Raw genomic sequence first — 22,073 nt, 5'->3', positions numbered from 1 at the left:
TATAAATTTTATTTGTCAAACATACCTCAATAAAACCAGAAAACAAAATGAACCAAAACAAAACACTTGCATTAAACAGTAAATTTGTGATATAAAACTCTTTCAAAATAATCATTAAATTTTTATTGAATGTTTACTATGCATATAGCAGTGTGGGAGAATTAAAGAAAGCTAAAATTCTTCATCTTTGTTGAGTTAGCAAGATGTAAATTATAATTCATGAGATATGTAACAATTCAATGAAAACTTTTCAAATGAATAATATGTAAGGTAAATGTTCTATCACCAGTTTTATAAAACAAGTTATAATAGCCATTAGCACAGTGTTTCATTAATAAAATGCTGGTGATTATGCTGGGGGAAAAAACCCAGCATAATAACTGAGACATAAATTTAATGGTTTTCATCGACTTAAAAATTACAAGATTTTTTCATTTTGTAGCATTCCCTTTGGTGATAAAGGCTATTTCTGGTCAAGATTAGCAATTATCCATTGCAAAAACTGCTTTTAGCTTATGAAAAATAATATGAAAATTTCTGCTAGAATGTTAACACCTACTACAGAACTTAAAAATACAAAACGTGCAAGATTTGCTTTGATTGCAAAATATTTTTTACTGTACTCCGCTTGACCCTAAAACTTTTAACATCTAAAATTAAGTCATGACTAGCCAGATCAATTGTGCTATTAGTCTCCTAGAAGTTTATTATTCAGGATTTGCCACATTGAATGAATACTATTATTTAACAGTAAATTATTAAGAGACTATAAAACACATAGAAAAAATTGTCATGTTAAATGATCTAGAGATGGGATTATTGGGTTTCTGCATTGAAGAGGACACCAAGATGTGGTGCACAGGCAAGAGGCTCTTTAGACATATTATCTTTACAGTTTACACAAAGGGAATATAAATGGAAGATACACTGCAGAATAGATGAACCATGATCCCCTGCCTAAATTCTGAGTAACTGTAGCATTCTTTCTTGCTCAAAATTTCTTTTGTTGGTCCATTTAAAAGGCTCTCTGAAAGGAAATGGTCTGTTAATATCATTTTTCCAGGTAAAAATGATGGAAAAGAATAAATATTAATAATAACAGAAAACATAAATAAATGAGAACTTATTCCAGAGAAAATGATTAAGATAAGAAAAAATTTCATAAAATATAGGTCAAGAGAGGATTTTAAACCAAGGGCAAGTAATTTGATTTTGATTCTGAAAGAAGATATTTAATGGGGAAAATTGAGAAAATGAGCAATAGGTCAAATGTTCTTATAGGAATCAGAGTTTCGTGATATTTGTACAACATAAGAAGATTTCTGTGTTCCATTAACTGGCTCATTTGCTAAAATAATATGTGTTTCACAAAATGAACTGGAATTCATTTAATGTTATACTGATGGTTAAAATAGGATTTGAAGATTTTTTTAAAGATTTTTTTTTAATCTGGACTGTAATGTTTATAACTAGAAGAGTCAAATTCTAATACTACTAAAATCAGAACATTCAATTTCTCCAATTATGAGATTAGATTGAACAGAAGAATGCAAATAGAGATGGAGAAAGAGGTGCATTATAAGAGATTAGGAAGAATTGAGAAATGCAGCTATAAGGAGGGAGAAAAAAGAAATCACAAAACAGAGGAAGCCAAAATTTTTAAAAGGTACAGGATTTAACCCTAATAGGTGAAAAATCATTGCCATTCATTTTTTTGAATGGAAGATAAAAAGAAAATGTAAGTTAAGAATGCTCTTCCTGAGGAAGGTACCAGAATTTTTTAATAGTGAGTTTTTTTCCTTCCATGGACTTCAATATTTACACTGAAATATTAACAAACATCCCCTCCCACTCAGCATATTCCAAACAGCTGGAGCAGCATTACAGAGTGAAATAAAAGCGTTCTGGGTTCTTTACACTGAAGACCGACTTAGTTCTGCCATATGGTTTCATTTAGGTCAACACCACTTATTTAATGTGCCTTCAGTTAATCTTGTCATATTATGATTGTTTTTCGAGTAATTGAGGCCTACTAACTACTAGTAAAACTTAATAATGAAAGAAAACACCAGTTTACTAATGAAAACCTAAAAATGAAATTAAAATTAAGACAAAACTATTATTTTTATAATAAACAGCCATTAAAAATATTATTGCCTTAGTAATAATTCATTCAAAATGTCAACAAAAGCCTGTATGTTTCACTTACCGATACAGTTAGGTTCTCCCAAATTATGTCAGAGGCAGAAATATTGGACTCCCTCCATTCCTTCAATGTATCATTGCTAGGATTATGTGGTTCTACACAGTTACACCTGAAAAAGCAAAACAGTGTCTTCTGTGAACTAAGTATCTTTTTGTCACTTTACTCAAAATCAATATGTGATGGGTTCTTCTTTCCCAGTCATAACTTTACCCTAAACTCCAAGACACAGTATTTCCAGAAAGCAGAACAGATACATTCTCAGGACATTAGACTACTCTATAGTATTTTCTCTAAGGAAAGAGGTCATTCCTCTTCTGTCCCAATGACAGAAGATGTCCCAATGACAGAAGAGTGTCCCAATGACACTCTTAAAAGTGTGGGTTAGAGCCCAGGGCTTTTGGGGCCTTTGAAACCAGGATGCCTTATAGCTTTTACCATGACAATTTGCACTTAAATTATATATTCTATGAAAAAATGAAAACATCCAAACCTATTATTATAATTTATTTATTTTTATTAATATTATACAACTATATCAATTAAAGTTGTAGTTGCTTAATCTGTATTCTAAAGGTCATTTATAATTTTGAAAATCCTAGATATCTTAGGATATACTATTTTTTGTGATGAATGACAGTGTTATTTAAAAAATCAACACATAAAACTTTTTTGAGTACCTACCACATAGAAGGTAACATAATGAATGCTGGATGCACATAAAAGCAGAGACAAAATGCAAGAGTTGGGCAGAGTGGTATTATTACATAATAGAAAGCAGTTTTTGCCCTCATGTTCTTTATAACTTTATAAATAAGTCAGAAGAAGACATCAGCAAAGATGACCAAAAGATTAATGTTCTCAGATGTTAACCTCAATTTACAGTTTCCAAAAATTCATTCATAAACTATTCGCCCTTCAGAAAGCATTTTCTTACAGAAGCATTTTATAATAATCATGGTTGGGCTCCCAGATTAACCCATATACAATGCACAACTTAAAAGTTAGTCGTACTGGGGTGCCTGGGTGGCTCAGTGGGTTAAAGCCTCTGCCTTTGGCTCAGGTCATGATCTCAGGGTCCTGGGATCGAGCCCCACATCCGCTCTCTGCTCAGCAGGGGGCCTGTTTCTCTCTCTGCCTCTCTGCCTACTTGTGATCTCTCTCTGTGTCTAATAAATAATAAAATCTTTAGAAAAAAAAAAGTTAGTCGTACTGCTGTTTTAGTGGTATTCTTCAAACTGTAGGATCTAACTACCATTACTAACATTATTTCTATAGGAAAATACCATACAGTTTCTACTTGGTAAATCCCTCTGCTTAAGCAATAGTCTCTCTTGTGTCTTCTACCTCAGGAATTTGGTCAGCTCTTCCTTACACCATTCATTCATGCTTCAAAGAATATTGAGGTTCTATTACTGCAAGAAACTCTATGTTACTTGGGCAATACAAACAAGCATCCTTCCTTCTCTTACTAAGGAAGGTTAGAAGATTCTTTAGCTGGGCTCACTTGGGACTGTGCCTCTAGTAAGGAAAAGGGTTCAAGTGAGAAAGCTGGTGATAAGGGTTTTAAGAGATAGGATATGGAAGCATTAGCTACTATGGGCAGCTACAGTGACCTCCACAGTAGCAGAGAGAGAAGCCATAGCAAAAGGAAAACAGAGGAATTTGAGATACAGTAATAGACATACATTAATGCAATTTCCTTAAAATTATGGGTTCCTAAGTCCCAAACTGGCTATACATGAAGCTCTGTTCTTTCCTGGCTGCCTGGCCTTGGGAAGATCATTCAATCACTCTAAATATTGGTTTTCAACTGCAGTAAAGGACTGTTCAGTAGAATCCCAAAGAGGGTCTGGACTAAGACAAGGGCTCCTACTAAACAAAGAAGTGTAGTAAGAGATGAAGCTGAAAATGTGGAAACTAATTGAGAGTCTGACTATATACACTTGATCCCAGAAATCCTCCTTCTACTACGACATATAATTTATCCCTTCTCCAGAAAAGTTACATTTCCTTCAACAGAAAGAAGGCGAGAGTCCTCCAGAATCTCCAGTCAGGCTGATTAATAAGGTCTTCTGCTGTACAAAGCCAGTTCATAAAGACTAGGAGAGTGGCTGTTATTTCAGATGTGTCAATCCCACCACAAACTAATGAGACACATGAAGAAACAGGGAAACATGGCCTAAACAAAAGAACAAAATAAATCTCCCAAAACTCATCTTAAAGAAGTGGAGGTATATGCATTACCTGACATAAAATTAAAATAACCATCATAAAGATACTCAAAGAGCTTAAAAAGACAATGCACAAATAAAACAAGAATATGAACAAAGAAACAGAAAATACTAAAAAGAGCCAAAGAGAAATTTTGGAGCTGAAAATACAATAACTAGATGGACAATTCTCCAGAGCCGTTCAACATTAGGTTCACTCAAGAAGAAGAAAGAATCAGTGGACTCAGAGACAAGTCATTTGAAACTGTCCACTCAGAAAAACAAAAAGAAAAAAGAATGAAAAAGAATGAAGAAAGCCTAAGAAATGAACTAAATACCATGAAACAGACCAATCTAGATATTATGGAAGTCCCAGAAAAAAAAAAAAGAAAGAGAATAAGGAACAAAAAAGCACACTTAAAGAAAGGGAAAGGAAACTGACATTCAGATTTAAGAAGCCCATAGAGCTCTAACCATAGTGAATTCAAAGAACTCCACACTGAGACACTTTATAAGTAAACTCTCAAAAATCAAAGACAGAGAATTCAGAAAGCAGCAAGAGAAAAACAATTCACCATGTGTAAGAGAATCTCCATAAGAGTTTCAGTGGATTTTTCAGGAAGACTCTGCAGACCAGGAGGGAGTAGGATGATCTACTCAAAAGTGCTGAAAGAAATAACTACTAACCAAGAATGCTATGTCTGGCAAAACTGGTATTCAAAAATAAGGAGAAATAAAACCTTTCCAGATCTGGGGAACAACAACAGCAAAACACACACACACACAAACAAAACAAAACAAATAACTGAGGGACCACCACTAGACCTGCTTTGTAAGAAATACTAAAAGAAATTCTTCAAGTTGAAACTAGCAGACCCTGAACAGCAAAATGAGAGTATAAAGCTTGCTAGTAAAGGTAAACATACATACAAAAAAGTACACTGTAACTGAGGTGTGTAAAAAGTCACTTTTAATTCTGGTATAAAATTCTGGAATAAAACAATTAAAAATTATTATAAGATATGCTAATTGGTACACAATATAAAAAATGTGATTTGTGACATCAATAATATAAAGTGTGTAAAGGGGAGAAAGTAAAAGCAAAAAATATTTATATGCAACTGAATTTGTTATCAGTTTGTTAATAGATTGTTATAACTATAAGATGCTTTACGTAAGGGCAATGGTACCACAAAGAAAATACCTGTAGAACAAACATGAAAGAAAATTATGAAGGAATCAATGTCACTACAAATACCCACCCCCAAAAAAAGCAAAGACAGACAGAAAAAGAGGAAAAGAGGGACAAAAACTCTGTGAGAAAGCAAATAATAAAATGGAGTAGTAAATCCTTCCCTATCAAGAACTACTTAAATGCAAACGGATTGAGCTCCCCAGGCAAAAGGCACAGAGTGGCTGAATAGATAAAGAACAAGACCCAGTAAATGTGTCTAGAAGAAACTTTTCATTTAAGGATACACATAGGGTGAAAGTTAAAGATATTCAATGCAAATGGTAACCTAAAGACAGCAAGGAGCGGGGCATAATTATAACAGATAAAATAGACTTTAACTCAATTATTGTAAAAAGAGACAAAGAAGGATATTATATAATGATAAACGGGTCAATCCACCAAAAATATATAACAATTAAAAATGTATATGGACCTAACAGCAAAGCACTAAAATATAGAAAGGAAATACTGACAGAATTAAAGGAAAAGATAAACAGTAATAATATCAGGAGATTTCAATACTTCACTTTATTTATTTATAATTATATTTATTTTTTAATTAAAATTTTAATTTTAATTCCAGTATAGTTAACATACAGTTTTATATTAGTTTCAGGTGTACAATATAGTGGCTCAGCAATTCTATACATTACTCATTGCTCGCCATGATAAGTATACTCTTCAATTCCCATCACCTATTTCACCCATCCCCCATCCACCTTCCCTCTGATAAACCATCAGTGTATTCTCTATAGTTCAGAGTCGATTTCTTGGTTTGTCTCTCTCGTTTTTTCTCCCTTTCCTCATTTGTTTTATTTCTTAAATTCTCAATACCTCACTTTAAGTAATGGATTGCATCCAGACAGTAGAGAAATAAGGAAACAGAGGACTTGAACAACAATATAGACCAAATGAATGTTACAGTATATACAGAACATTTCAGTCAACAGTAGCAGAAGACAGTTTTCTCAAGCACATAAAGGACATTCTCAAGAACAGATCACATGTTAGGTCACAAAAACTAGTCCTAACAAATTTAAAAGGAATTAAATCATACTAAATATATTTTCCAAATATAATGTAATGAAACCAGAGAAGAGTAAGAGAAGGAAAACTGGAAATTTCACGAATACATGGAAATGAAACAACACACCCTTGAACAACTAATGTGTCAAGGATACCAAAAGCAAATTAGAAAACATCTTGAGACAAATGAAAATGAAAACACAACATAAGAAAGTTTATCAAGTGCAGAAAAGCAGTACTAAGAGGGAAGTTTATAGCAATAAATGTCTACATTAAAAATGAGGAAAAGTCTCAAATCAAAAACCCAATTTTAAACCACAAGGAACTAGAGAAAGAAGAATAAACTAAGAGTGAAGTTGGCAGAAGAAATAATAAAAATCAGAGCAGAAGTAAAAGAAAGGGACTAGAAAAACAATAGAAAAGAGCAAAGAAATGGAGTTTGTGTTTTGAAGGTCAATAAAATTGATAAACTTTAAGCTATACTAAGAAAAAAACAGAGAAGACTCATAATTGGAAATGAAGGAAGAGGCATTGCAACTGATGCCACTGAAATTAAAAGTTATTAAGAGATTACTATGAGCAATTATACACCAACAAATTGGATAACCTAGAAGAAATGGACAAATTCCTAGAAAAGGCAATCTACCAAAACTGAGACATAAAGAAATAGAAATTCTGAACAGACCTATAACTAGCAAAGAGATTGAATCAGTAATTTAAAAATTTCCAAAAAAGGAAAAACCCATGACTAGGTGAATTCTACCAAACATTTAGAGAAGAATTGATATTATTCCTTTTCAGACTCTTTCACAAAGCCAATGAGGAAGGAGCACTTCCAAATTGATTTTATGAGTCCAGCATTACCCTGATACCAATGCCAGAAAAATATATTATAAGGAAAGAAAACTGCAAGCTCATATCTTTGGTATATATTTACACAGAAATCCCCACCAAAATACTAGCAAATCAATTTCAACAGTGCATTAAAAGGTTCATACATCAAGACCAAGTGAAATTTATCCTTGGAATGCAAGGGTGGTTCAACTTACATATATCAACCAGTGTGATATACCACATTAATAGAACAAAAGATAAAAACCGTATGATCATCTTATTAGATACATAAAAAATATCTGATAAACTCAACAACTTTTCATAATAAAAAAACTTATCAAAGAATAGAATGAAATTATCTCAACATAATAAAAGCCATATATGACAAGCTCACAGCTAAAATCTTAGTCAATAGGGATAAACCAAAAGCTTTTTCTCTAAGATCAAGAACAAGACAAGGATGCTCATTCATGCCATTTTAATTAAATATAGCATTGAAATCCTAGCTAGAATAGTTAGATAAGAAAAAGAAATAAAACTCATCCAAATTGGAAAAAAAATGGAAAATTATTTCTGTTTGCATATGACTATAATCTTATATGTAGAAAACCCTAAAGATTCTACACATAAAAAACTGTTAGAATAAATGAATTAAGCAATATTGTAGGATAAAAAATGAACATATAAAACTCAGTTGAGTTTCTACAAACTAGCATTGAACAATCCAAAAAGGAAATTAAGAAAACAATTGTATTTACAATAGCACCAAAAGGATAAAATACTTGGAATAAATACAACCAAAGACATGAAAGACCTGCACATTTAAAACTACTAAGCACTGTTGAAAGAAGTTAAGGACATTAATGAAAAGCTATACATATGTTCATGGATTGAAAGACTTAAATGTTTTTCACATGCCCACATTACCTTAAGTGCACTTTAAATGTAATGGCATTTTTTACAGAATCCCAAAGGTATTTTTTACATAAATAGAAAAATATAATCCTAAAATTCATATGAATCCACAATGGATTCTAAATAGTCAAAACAATGTTGATAGAAAAGAATAAAGTTGGAAGATTTATACTTCCTGATTTCAAAACATATTATGAAGCTGGAATAATCAAACAGTATGGTACTGGCATAAAGACAGAGTATAGACCAATAGAACTGAATAGAAAGCCCTGAAATAGACCCTCACTTATGCAGTCAAAAGATCTTCAACAGGATAACAATACTAAAAATGGGAAAAGGAAAGTCTCTAAAAATGGTGCTAGAAAAACTGGATTGGACCTCTGTCTTATACTATATACAAAAACTGAAATTGGACCTCTGTCATATACTATATACAAAAACCAATTTGAAATGGATAAAGACTTAAAAGTAAGACCAGAGACTATAAAACTCCTAGAAGAAAACAGGAGAACAGCTTTATGACTTTGGGCTTAGCAATGATTTCTTGAGTATAAAACAAAAATCACAGGCAACAAAACCAAAAATTGGCAGTGGAACTGTATTGAACCAGAAAGATTCTACATATCAGAGGAAATAATCAACTGAATGAACAGGCCAACTAGGGAATGGGAGAAAATGTCTGCAAATTTATTTGATAAGTTGTTAATATCCAAAATATATAAGGAGTTCTTACAACTCCTTATATATAAATAAAATATATATACATAAAACAAGTAACTTGATTTTTTAAAAAAATGGGCAGGGGCACCTGGGTGGCTTAGTTGGTTGAGTGTCTGATTCTTGATCTCAGTTCAGGTCTTGATATCAGTATGGTGAGTTCAAGCCCCATTTGGAGCCTACTTTAAAAAAAAAAAAATGGGCAAAGGACTTGAATAGACTTTTTTTTTTTTTCCAAAGAAGACCTACGATTGGTCAACAGCTATGTAAAAAAAAATACTAAACATCATTAATCATCAGGGAAATGCAAATCAAAACTACAATGAAGTATCGCCTCACACCTGGTAGGATGACCATGATAAAACAAACAAAACATCAGAAAAGAACAAGTGTTGGTGAGGATATGGAGAAGTTGGAACCCTTCTGCCGTGTTGTTGTGAGGAATGTAAAATGGTGCAGCCATTACAGAAAATACTATGCGGTTTCTTCAAAAAATTAAAAATAGAACTACCCTGAGTATTTATCCAAAAGAATCAAAGCCAGGATCATGAAGAGATATTTGCATTTCCATATTTATTGTAGAATTGTTCACAATAGCCAAAAGGTGGAGACAATTTAAAAGTCCATCTACAGATGAAGAAAGAAAATGTGGAATGTACATACAATAAAATATTATTCAGCCATTGAAAAAAGAAGAAAATCCTGTTGATATGCTACCAGATGCATAAACACTGAGGAAATTATGCTTAATGACATAACCAGAGTAGAACAAATACCTCATGATTCCTCTTATGAGATATCTAAATTAGTTAAACTTATAGAAACAGAAAGTAGCATAGTGGGATTTTAGGGGTGGGGGAGGAGAAAATGGGGAGTTGTTCAATGGATACAGAGTTTTAATTATGAAATACAAAAAATTTATAGGGATGCCTGGGTGACTCAATCAGTTAAGCATTTGCCTTCAACCCAGGTCATAATCCAGGGGTCCTGGGATCGAGTCCTGTGTTGGGTTCCCTACTCAGTGGGGAGTCTGCTAGTCTCTCTCCCTCTGCCTGCCACTACCCCTGCTTGTGCTCTCTCCCTCCCTCTCCCTCAAATGAATAAATAAAAACTCTATTAAAAAATTTCTAGGGATGCCTTGGTGACTCAGTTAGTTAAGCATCTGCCTTCGGCTCAGGTCATGATCCCAGAGTTCTGGGATTGAGTCTCACATCAGGTTCCTTGCTCAGCAGGGAGCCTGCTTCTCACTCTGCCTGTTCTGCCTGCAGCTCTCTCTGACCAAAAAAAAAAAAACTTAAAAAAATTTTTTCTAGAGATTTACTGTGCAACACCTGCTGTACCATACACTTAAAATCTTAATAAGATTCAACAGGATAGAATTACTGAATTATTGGAAAGTTTGAATACATTTCAGCACAGAAGCAAGAGAAAAAGAAGGCAGTCAACAATTCCAGGAAAGATAAAAGGTTTTATAAGCAAAGCATATTCCTAAGAGGAAGAAACTAAAATATGGAATGATTTTGAGCAGCTTATGAAATGTTAAAAAGAATAATTCATTTGACCATGATGTTAACAGCATTGCTGGTTTTTATCCTTCACTATATATCTGGGTTATTTTATTTGTGGTAGTCATAAGGCTTAACACATACACCCAGCTATTGGGCTCCACTAATTGCTGGCTGATTGCTCTATTGTTTTTGACAATAACCTGAGGGCATACATTGCTCTGGTGATCTGATTCAATTAAATTTTAGCTCCTCTGCAGTTGAGGTTATTGTTTGAAATTTTTCTGACCCTGGAAGGGCTTTTAGCTGTCTAATTCCCTGGTTTTCTCTGGTACGTAAGGCGGCCTATAGTTTAGCTTTTATCTCATATGCAGCTACCTACCACCTCTTAATTGCTTTCCACCAAAACTTCCATTATTTTTGACAGTACATTTAAGCTGTGCTTCAAATAAAACCAGTCCTTTTGGAGAGAATTTTAGGATCCTCCCTGGGCAAAATCTCTAAAATTTGGCTCCAGAGCTAGGGACAGGAAAAATGGTATGCTTTTTTCCTGAAAGATTTCCTTGCTTTAGGAGCAGGGACTGGGCAGTGGCAGCAATCAAGGTCTATGCCTGGAGGTGGTACTTCTACCCTTTGGGTGGGTCTGGGTGAATAAAGAAAGTCCCAAACTCTTGGATGCCCCAACTCAGTACTTAGCTTTCATAACACATGCAGGGGGCGGGGAATGGAATGATAGCGTTGGCAACCTACTCTTCTTGAGAAGATATCATTGCCCCCACCTGGAGGCTAGGAGGAGAAGGAGCCCCATAGTCTTGGCTATATTTGCCTACAATAAGCTTCTGTCATATTGAGCTGGGAGGGACTTAAGGAGGAAGAAGGTTGTGGCTCAAGTTCTGCAGACTTGCTGTTCTTACCAAGATTTAGTAGATTTTCTTTAATCAGCGTTTCTTTGCTGTATGCTCTTAAGACATTTTCCACAGATTTTCCATTATTGTTTTAAAAAAATAAAAGATTTATTTACTTATTTAAGAGAGAGAGAGCAAGTATGAATGGGGGGAGGGGCAAAAGGAGGGAAAGAAAGAATCCCAAGCAGATATCCCACTAAGTGTGGAGCCCCATGTGGGGCTCAATCCAAAGACCATAACATCATGACTAGAGTCAAAACCAGCAGTCAATCACTCAACCAGTCGCGCCACCCAGGAGCCTCCATTATTGCTTTTTAAAATGTTTTTCACCAGTATGGTTGTTCCACCAGAGCTGCTTATACCCCTGTTCTGGAAGTATCTATTCAGAACATTGTTTTTTTAATGGGATAAGAATCATGATAGCATAGGAGCTATAGAGAAGGATATGTACTTATTGCACATTACTTAGCTCTAGAGTGAACAATATATGGAAACAACCTAAATGTCCATCAATAGATGAATGAATAAAGATGTGGTACATATATAATATGAAATATTACTCAGTCATAAAAAAGAATGAGATCTTGCCATTTGCAACAACATGGATGCACATAGAGAATACTAAGCTAAATAAAATAAGTTGGAGAAAAACAAATACCATGTATATTCACTTATATGTGGGATCAAAAAAAGAAAACAAACAAATAAGCAAACAAATAAATAAAAAGCAGAAACAGATCCATAAATACAGGCAACAAACTGATAGTTTTCAGAGGAGAACAGGTTGGGGGATGAGCAAAATAGGTGAAGGGGAGTGGGAGATACAGGCTTCCAGTTATGGAATGAATAAGTCCTGGCAATAAAAGGCACAGCATAGAAAATATAGTCAATGGTATTATAATAACGTTGTATGGTGACGGATGGTAGCTACACTTGTGGTGAGATAGCATAGCATATTCAGATGTTAAATCACTAGGTTGCTTACCTGAATCCAATGTAACATTGTATGTCAACTATACATCAATTAAAAAAATAATAATTTGTGAAATGTACTATAAAGAATTTTAGACTCTGAAGAAGGTAAATAAAAGCCATACCTTGAATCTGGGTGCTTAAAAAAAACTTTAAGAAAATGATGTTTGAGCTGAGATCTACTAAAAAAATGAACAAAATTAAGTAAGAAATGGTATGGGTAGGGTGGTGGTGGTGGTGGACCAGAGAGAGCCAATAGCAGGTGGGAAGGCCTGAGTCAGGGAGCAGACATAAGCATAGAAAGCTTAGTGCAACTGAAGCATAAGGGGGAAGGGAGAAGAGATTGAAGCAAGACTATGGGATAAGTTAGGCCCAGACTGTGTAGCCTGAGTGCTGAGGACCCTCACAGGTACTCTGGATGTTAAAATGAGAACAATAAGAAGCTTTTGAAGGAGTTTTTGAAAGAATTCTTATTCCACTATTGCTGTGGTTTTTTGTTAATGTTGGTTATGCTGTCCTCATATAAAGCCCATATCATTAGTTGAAAAGATCAGATCTAGGCATATCTAGAACAGTAGCTCATGCTCTCACAAAATGGCATTAAAGGAAAGTACTTGGTTCACTGATAGGTCTTGAGGAAGAGTCCATGGACATGGTAGAGAACTGTGGTAGAAAAGACCTTGCATTTAGCACCCACTAAAGGGACGTGTAGGGGCAGATCAGGTGATCCTACAGTTCTGGAGCCACCGCAGATATCTATGTTATTATGCATATAAGAGCTGCGTGTTACTATAAGACATCATTTCTTAACCCCAAGAACAAATTCTAAGACATCCGAAGACAAAATTTTTTTAATTTAATTTCTTTTCAGTGTAACAGAATTCATTGTTTATGCACCACACCCAGTGCTCCATGCAATACGCACCCTCCATAATACCCACCACCAGGCTCCCCCAACCTCCCACCTTCCGCCTCTTCAAAACCATCAGATTGTTTTTCAGAGTCCATACTCTCTCATGGTTCATCTCCCTCTCCAATTTCCCTCAGCTCCCTTGTCCTCTCCATCTCCCCCTGTCCTCCATGTTATTTCTTATGCTCCACAAATAAGTGAAATCATATAATTGACTCTCTCTGCTTGACTTCCAGTCCCGTTCACGTTGCTACAAAAGTTGCATAATCATCCTTTCTGATGGAGGCATAATACTCCATAGTGTATATGGACCACATCTTCCTTATCCATTCGTCCATTGAAGGGCATCTTGGTTCTTTCCACATTTTGGTGACCACGGCCATTGCTGTTTTGAACATTGGGGTACAGATGGCCCTTCTTTTCATTACCTCTGTATCTTTGGGGTAAATACCCAGATCGGAAGAATAAACATTGTTAAAATGTCTATACTGCCTAGAGCAATCTATACTGTTAATGCCATTCCGATCAAAATTCCACCGGTATTTTTCAAAGAGCTGGAGCAAATAATCCTAAAATTTGTATGGAATCAGAAGACACCCCGAATCGCTAAGGAAATGTTCAAAAACAAAAATAAAACTGAGGGACATCACGTTACCTGATTTCAAGCTTTACTACAAAGCTGTGATCACCAAGACAGCATGGTACTGGCATAAAAACAGACACGTAGACCAGTGGAACAGAGTAAAGAGCCCAGATATGGACCCTCAGTTCTATGGGAAAATAATCTTCGACAAAACAGGAAAAAATATACAGTGGAAAAAAGTCTCTTCAACAAATGGTGCTGGGAAAACGGGACAGCTATATGTAGAAGAATGAAACTCAACCATTCTCTTACACCGTACACAAAGATAAACTCAAAATGGATAAAAGACCTCAACATGAGACAGGAACCCATCAGAATCCTAGAGGAGAACATAGGCAGTAAGCTCTTCGATATCAGCCACAGCAACTTCTTTCAAGATATGTCTCCAAAGGCAAAGGAAACAAAAGCGAAAATAAACTTTTGAAACTTCATCAAGATCAAGAGTTTCTGCACAGCAAAGGAAACAGTCAACAAAACAAAGAGGCAACCCATGGAATGGGAGAAGATATTTGCAAATGACAGTATAGACAAAAGGTTGATATCCAGGATCTATAAAGAACTCCTCAAACTCAACACACACAAAACAGATAATCATATAAAAAAAATGGGCAGAAGATATGAACAGACATATCTCCAATGAAGACATACAAATGGTTATCAGACACATGGAAAAATGTTCATCATCACTAGCCATCAGGGAGATTCAAATTAAAACCACATTGAGATACCACCTTACACAAGTTAGAATGGCCAAAATTAGCAAGACAGGAAACAACATGTGTTGGTGGGAATGCAAGTTGGTGCAGCCACTTTGGAAAACAGTGTGGAGATTCCTCAAGAAATTAAAAATAGAACTTCCCTATGACCCTGCAATTGCACTACTGGGTATTTACCCCAAAGATACACATGTAGTGAAAGAAGGGCCATCTGTATCCCAATATTTATAGCAGCAATGGCCACGGTCGCCAAACTATGGAAAGAATCCGGGGACAAATTTTATTTTATTTTTTATTAAAGATTTTATTTTCATTTATTTGACAGAGAGAGAGAGAAAGAGAGCACAAGCAGGGGGAGTAGCAAAGGGAGAAGTAGAAGCAGACTCCCTGCCGAGCAGGGAGCCCTATGTGGGGCTTGATTCCAGGACCCTGAGACCATGACCTGAGCCGAAGGCAGATGTTTAACTGACTGAGCCACTCAAGTGCCTCCAGGGACAAATTTTAACATGACTGACTGTTCCATATTTAATGGAGATACTCAGACACTGGTCTAGGGACTAAAAGTTTACAGTAGAGCTGCCGGTAGCATGTCTGAAATAAGATCACTACCTATTTTTTTAAAGTTAAGAACCTAAAGTATCAAAGGGGAGATGGGGGGAGTGAGGGTTTAATGGGTGATGGGTATTAAGGAGGGCACTTGTCCTGATAAGTGCTGGGTATTATATGTAAGTGATGAATCATTAAATCCTACACGTGAAAGTAATATTATACCGTGTGTTAACTAACTAGAATTTAAATAAAAATTTGAGGGAAAAGAAAGTAGAACCTAAAGTAGTTGCACTGACCGTGGATCCTCCAAATGCAAATTTAGAGATTACCCCTATGGTAGCCTTCAAAATATCCAGTTTTGTCTACAATGTCGTGTTCAGAATCTCTGGTTCCAACTTCACAATTGTACCAGGATTAGATGAAAAAGCAATAGTGGAAAAGCAAGGATTATAGGCCTTCAAATGTCTTGCTACTGTTTTGCTCATACATATATGAACCTGCCAAACTCTGTCCATAAATCTGTTTAGTGGTAAGGGGGAGTGTGTTCCCATGATGGGAAATCCCCCAAGTTGAACTTTCTGTTACTCTGCATTGGAAAAAAAAAAAAAAAAAAAAAGGCCAACACCATAGGAGTTTGATAGGAAAACATTTTCATACTCTGAACGTTTGTTAAATTTATTGATGATAAAAGGAAAACTATAATGCCAAATAGGAAAAAAATACCAAATTTCTTGGAGGAATAACATAATAAGAGAGAATTAACATTATAGTAGATGTATACATTTACAGGGAAAATATATATGTATGTGTGCACACAAACATATATTGAATTTCATCTGAAAGGAAGAATTTTATTTAAAAGGAAGTTTGGAACAAAAACATTTACTAGCCCTTTGATCCAGTTAAATTACTAATGAAAGTGCACATCAGTGGAGATCTGAGGTTATTCATTTGCATATGTTAGTGAAGTCACCGAACAAGCCAGCTCTTCTGTTATCTTACTTCACCTAAGTAACAAAAAGAAAGCAAATTGCTAGTTCTGACTCATGTGAATAATAGGCAAGTAAACTTAAGACATAACTGATTCTAAAATAAATTCTTCAAAGCTATCACTCATGGCTTTACTTTGGTTTACACTGAGAAAATTAATCATTTCAAAAGAAAAATTAGTCACTGCTTATAATTAAAGTACCAACATTTTTTTAAAAAGGGCAAACTATAATGATGCCTTCATTTTCCTAGGGGACTCATGGAATAACTTGGTTTTTGGGAACCAGTACCATAGTGTCCAGCTATAAGACTGACCCATCCATCCTCCACAAAATCCTGGCCAAATTTGGGTGCTGAGTGCCTCCCGGGATTGACCACCTTTGGTGACCCTGTGGTTGAGTTTGTAAAAGCAGCTAGGCCAGGATCCTTTCTTTGACATGCCGAGGATGGTGTCCAGAATGGAACACTGGGACAAAGCCAGTGGTTGCAGTAGAAGCCAATTAACCTACCTTGAGGACACAAAGAACCCTGGTGCTTTGATTAAAGACACTTGGGAGAATGAGATGAAGGTTAGACTTGCCATCAAACTGGGAACTACAGTGGAATATTTAGCACCATGGGCTAATCAGATAGATCCAATCTCTTATGCCAGTGAAACCTGAATTTGGAAGGCAGAAATGTATGGGAGGTACAATGTCAAGGATTCATCAATGGAGGACCCAGTGTCCATCTTTAGAAAGAGGTCAATGCTGAAGTGGGTATGATACCATCCATGACTATCCAGACACAGGTGCTAACATGATGGTGTCTAGCAGTGCTATCATGAGGAGTGAACACCCCAGGTCTGTGATTGACCTGTTAAGATACATTGGCTCAGAAGTGGCTCAGAAACATTCTCTTCATCAGTGCAAACTCAAGGAGCCAGATGTTTCTGCTCATGAAATTTCCCTTTTACTGGAAAACAAGAATGGTGACCACCAAATCATATTGCGTGAGGCAGTACTGCTCTCCTGAGCAACTCTTTTTTATTTCATTTTATTTATTTCAGAGAGAGAGAGAGAGCACAAACAAGCAGAGTAGTGGGCAGAAGGAGAGGGAGAAGCAAACTTCCCGCTAAGCAAGGAGCCCGGCACGGGACTCAAACCTAGGACCCTGGGATCATGACCTGAGCTGAAGGCAGTTGCTCAGCCCACTGAGCCACCCAGACGCCCCTCCTGAGCAACTCTTTATTCTAATGTCTAAAACCTATTGTGCAAAATGCTCTAGGGGGTTTAGAAATTAGTGTGTATACCTATGTTTTTAGTGATGGACTTCAAAGATTACTGTGGTAAAATACACTGTTTTTACTGAGAGACTTTATTTTATTCTAAAGAATAAAAATATAGCTATATTAAGATTATAAACAGAAATGCAATGTATTTCTTCTATTGTCTAAAGAAGCCTTATTAGCTATTATTTTTTTTTAATTTTTTTTCCCAATTTATTTATTTTCAGAAAAACAGTATTCATTATTTTTTCACCACACTTATTAGCTATTATGAAAAAATAATTTCATGCATTTTTTAAAAGAATTTTCTCTTGTTTACCATCTGTTTTCCAAAAGCGAAGGAAGTCATTATGTTTTTCCTGTTTCATGTCACTTGTGATTTGTGTATATGATTGATAATATGAGTAAAATGGAACTTACAAAAAATCTAAGTTTGGATCTGGCTAGGTAGTATACCATAGTCTTCTTACATCTAAAACATCTATTTTTCCCTTTTTACTCAATACTTAGTATATAAAAATGTACTGAAGCCCAGGGCTTTTTAGGTGGTCTCTAAAAAATAAGCATTGATTTTTTATCAGGGTGATTTCTCAGCTTTGTGAAGGGACAGATTTTTCAGTATTTTCCTTCCCCTTGTCTTAATGGCACCTACCATTCTTCTTTTTTTTTTTTTTTTTTTTTTTAAGATTTTATTTATTTATTTGTCATAGAGAGAGAAGCGAGAACAAGCACAGGCAGACAGAGAGGCAGGCAGAGGCAGAGGGAGAAGCAGGCTCCCTGCCAAGCAAGGAGCCCGATGTGGGACTCAATCCCAGGACGCTGGGATCATGACCTGAGCCGAAGGCAGCCGCTTAACCAACTGAGCCACCCAGGCGTCCCAGCACCTACCATTCTTAATGGCATTAAGTAATGTTGTTGCCTGAGTTTTAAGTAGAAAGAAAATTAAACCTCCATTTGGAAATATTGAGCTGGTCCCTTTTGACCTATTTGACTTAGAAAATCATACAACCTGTGACTTTCTATTAACTCATTATACATCCAATGTAATTATAACAATTGTGTGGGGTTGTGTTGAGACTTGGAAGAGGTACCATAATATATGCAAAGCTTCCAGTACTATTCCTAGACTTTAGCACTCAATATAAAATACCTGTCATTATATAAGCTTGCTATGTGGGTTATAAAGTACTTTGATAAAATATTTAACCTACAGATCATGCCTATGACTAGAAGAACAGGTATCTTTGTCCTCATTTAAAAGTGAGAAACTAAAGCTCAGCTGTAGGCTGGCACCAAGAAAAGGATCTAACAGGGCACAGGATTTCTGGTCTGTACTTCTTTTACAAATGGAGCCTTTGGGAGGTGGGGTAGGCAAAGGAAGCTTCTTTTATTTACCATTGTCTTATTTCCAGTCTAAGTATTCTGGAACTATGGATACAGGCCCCACGGATATCTATTTTGCAATTCCATGAAAGACCAGGTAGGTTAGGGGATGACAAGGTAGAGCATTAATCCACAAACTAAAATATTTATAACTACACTTTTAGTTATATTAGAAAAACATATATGTACCAAAGATTTTATTCTTCTAAAAATTCTTGTTATGTAAGTATGGTAATAAATTTTGTAAAAAAGACAGGTATCTTCAGGTTTTTTTTCTCTGTATAAATTGTCTGAGTTTTTTTAAAAATGTAAAAATAAATCTTTAAATGATCAGGTCCAAGGCCTCCAAACCTGTGAGGAGAAGATATTTTTTGTATTCCTGAAATCTTTTAGATCCCTTGGGATGGTTCTGAAAATAAGCTGAAGGCAGTGAGGGGAGGAACAAACATGCTATCTGCCTTTGCCCTTCCCACCTTTCCCCTCCACCCGCCACTGGGATTCCCGGCTAACTAAGCATGTGGGAGTGTGGAGCAAATGGCCTGGAGAGCTACTTGGAGCTATTCAGGGTCCTCCTGATAGATGGTATCTAATCCATTGATCAGGGATCCCTAACTTAGGGCCTTGGGAACAACATATGCCTAGCTTTAGAGTAGCCTATGTTCCCTAAAGCCTCCTTCTTAGAATCATAAAAAAGTATTTAAACTGCTAAAGAGATTAATTATATTTGCCTAGGTAATATATATGCTATGATTCAGATTTCATCTGAACATACAGAAGACTGCCTCAAATCCTTACAGAGCTGTATCACAAATTTCAAATAATAACATAAATGACTATTGCACAGTTGTGCTGCCGAAAAGAAAATGGTTAGTATTCATTAGGAGCAATAGTCTCTTTCTTGTTAGAGGAAATTAGTATATATGTCTGAATCTGTTATATCATGTTGATGAAGTGTTAAAATATAAGTGAGGTTCAGTGGGGTGAGGTCTGGAGTTGATGATCAAGAAAGAACTCTTGAGACATCTTTGGTGCAAAATGGTGGTTTATTAAAGTGTGGGGACAGGACCCATGGGCAGAAAAAGCTGCTGTCTGGGGTTGTGAGGAGTGGTCCATTATATGCTTGCAAGTTGGGAGGAGGTCAGGGATGGCAAAAGTCTCTTAAGGAATTTTGGAAGCAAGGTTTCCAGGACCTTAAGGGGCTAGCTATTGTTGGGAAAAAGGTTATTCACTAATGGTAATAAAACCTTTCTGAGACCCTTTAGATGTATATCAGTGGGTCATATGCTTGGGAATGATTATCAGCACATATCTTGGAAGGTTTAGAGATAAAGTTTCCAAAGGAATTGTTAAAGTAGACTTCAGGATCCTGGTACATGGTATGGGTTAGGGGTGGGTCAGGCTAGGATTGCCCTTTGCCCTTAGCCAAGTGTTAAGGTGGAGGTAGTCGAGTCCCTAGAGCAATGTCACTCTGCCTTTTTCAAGGGCTTGTCTGTGGGTAAGGAAATTAAATAATTTTTTGTCTGCCTCCGTTTCCCACATCAATGTGGCCAACATTCTACTTTTTAGGTAGCTAATAATCAGAATTCTCTAAGTTGGTCATTTTGTTAATTTACCTCACAAGAACAAAAAAGACCCAAAACCCTAGTTTAATAGGAAGCAATCTGAATATTCTGAAAATTTAGTGAGAGTAAATTTATATATGACAAAAGGAAATGAAAATGTGAACTAAAGGATACATGGTAAGTTTCTTGCAGAAGTAAGGTAACAAGGGAGAAAGGTAACACTACAACAGGTGAAGGAATGCATCTATGTTTAAAGTGTGTGTATACACACACGTGTGATGCTATCTCTAGCTACTGTGTATTATGCATATGGATATGACATACATACAGCTACCATTGCATGACAGGAGGCACTTTGTTTCATAGTATCATGGTTTGATTTCTACATTTTATAGGTGGAGGAAACTGAGTGGTAACTTGTTTGTTCAAGGCCATACTGATTAGATTTGAATCCAGGTCTGCTTGACCCTGAAACTTCTGTTCTTTTTTGCTACATTATGCTTCCTCCAGCTGTAGCTTTGTGCCATTTCTATCAGAACAGCTGGAAAAGTGAGAAGACTCCAGAACAAATTTAGTAATTTACATGACACTCTATGATCCTCTCAGTTTCCCCTTTTCAGATACTCCTCCTTTAAGATATTCCCCTCCCCCACAATACCCTGCAGGCCTGCCTTCATACCCCCACAGCTCTACTACCACCACCTCCTTTGGCCTGACTGCCCAGATTCCTGTTTCTCATGGCGTCATCTAAACCTGGCTGCTGGGCTGGTATCACATCTCCATTTACTTTGCCTGCTGTGGGCACCATTCCCTCAGAAGGTCTCTCTGTTTTCCAAAGCGATTGTATTGTGTTAGTGAGGGCAATAGTGTAATGTAATGTGTTACTCAGTACCTGGGAGGGTATTTACATGTCAACAGTGAAATGACTAGTCTTTAGAAAGTACTAAAATTTGTTGTCAAAGTCATAAGCAATTTGGTGTAAAAAATATCAAGCTCATGGGAGAGACTTTTTTTTGGAGAGTCAGGTCTCTAAGTGGACCTTAGCCACGTTTGCCTCCTTGTCAGGCCTATGTCTAGTTAATAATATTGCTCACCCACGAATCAATTCCAAAAAGAAATGATATATTTATCAACCTAAAAGACTTAGGTTATATATCACAGATATCGGCTATTGCCAATAGAATCATTGTTTTTTCCTGAGTCTGCGCCTCTTATATTTGAAATCTCAGCAGTTAGTTCTCAGAGTCTGTATGCCTGCACAGGAAGTTTAAAAAAGGTATCTGTAGCAACTCTTGGTAGCTCAAAGAAGGCTCTGAATATTTAGATTTTATGTTCTTAAATGTCAAAAGCAGATATTCTAAATAACTAAATCAAGATAAAATAAGAAAAACCCGGCTTTTCTGTTCTTCACCTACACCAATGAACTCAGTCCAAATAACTAATCCAAAACTACCAAAGGAAAGGAAGAAGAAAGAAAACTAGAGACAGCAACATGAAGAGATGGAATACGAGTTTGGAATAAGTTCTGT

General features: G+C 35.9%; 1 protein-coding gene and 1 pseudogene across 6 annotated transcripts in view; one reads left to right on the top strand and one right to left on the bottom strand.

Annotated features, from left to right (window-relative positions):
- Positions 1-22,073, bottom strand: part of SLC4A10 (solute carrier family 4 member 10) — a 304,439-nt gene that overhangs the window by 41,399 nt on the left and 240,967 nt on the right. For all 6 annotated transcript variants that reach the window (XM_044242202.1, XM_044242201.1, XM_044242203.1 and 3 more), the window contains one exon: positions 2,210-2,315. In XM_044242202.1, the coding sequence (XP_044098137.1) occupies positions 2,210-2,315 (106 nt within the window). The remainder of the gene's footprint in view (positions 1-2,209; positions 2,316-22,073) is intronic.
- LOC122902075 lies at positions 15,471-17,346 on the top strand (annotated as a pseudogene).

The sequence above is a fragment of the Neovison vison genome, chromosome 3 (genome assembly GCF_020171115.1).
Source record: "Neovison vison isolate M4711 chromosome 3, ASM_NN_V1, whole genome shotgun sequence".
Classification (NCBI taxonomy): Eukaryota; Metazoa; Chordata; class Mammalia; order Carnivora; family Mustelidae; genus Neogale; species Neogale vison.
The sequence above is the reverse complement of the archived record's forward strand: the minus strand, read 5'-3'. Positions and strand labels throughout refer to the sequence as shown.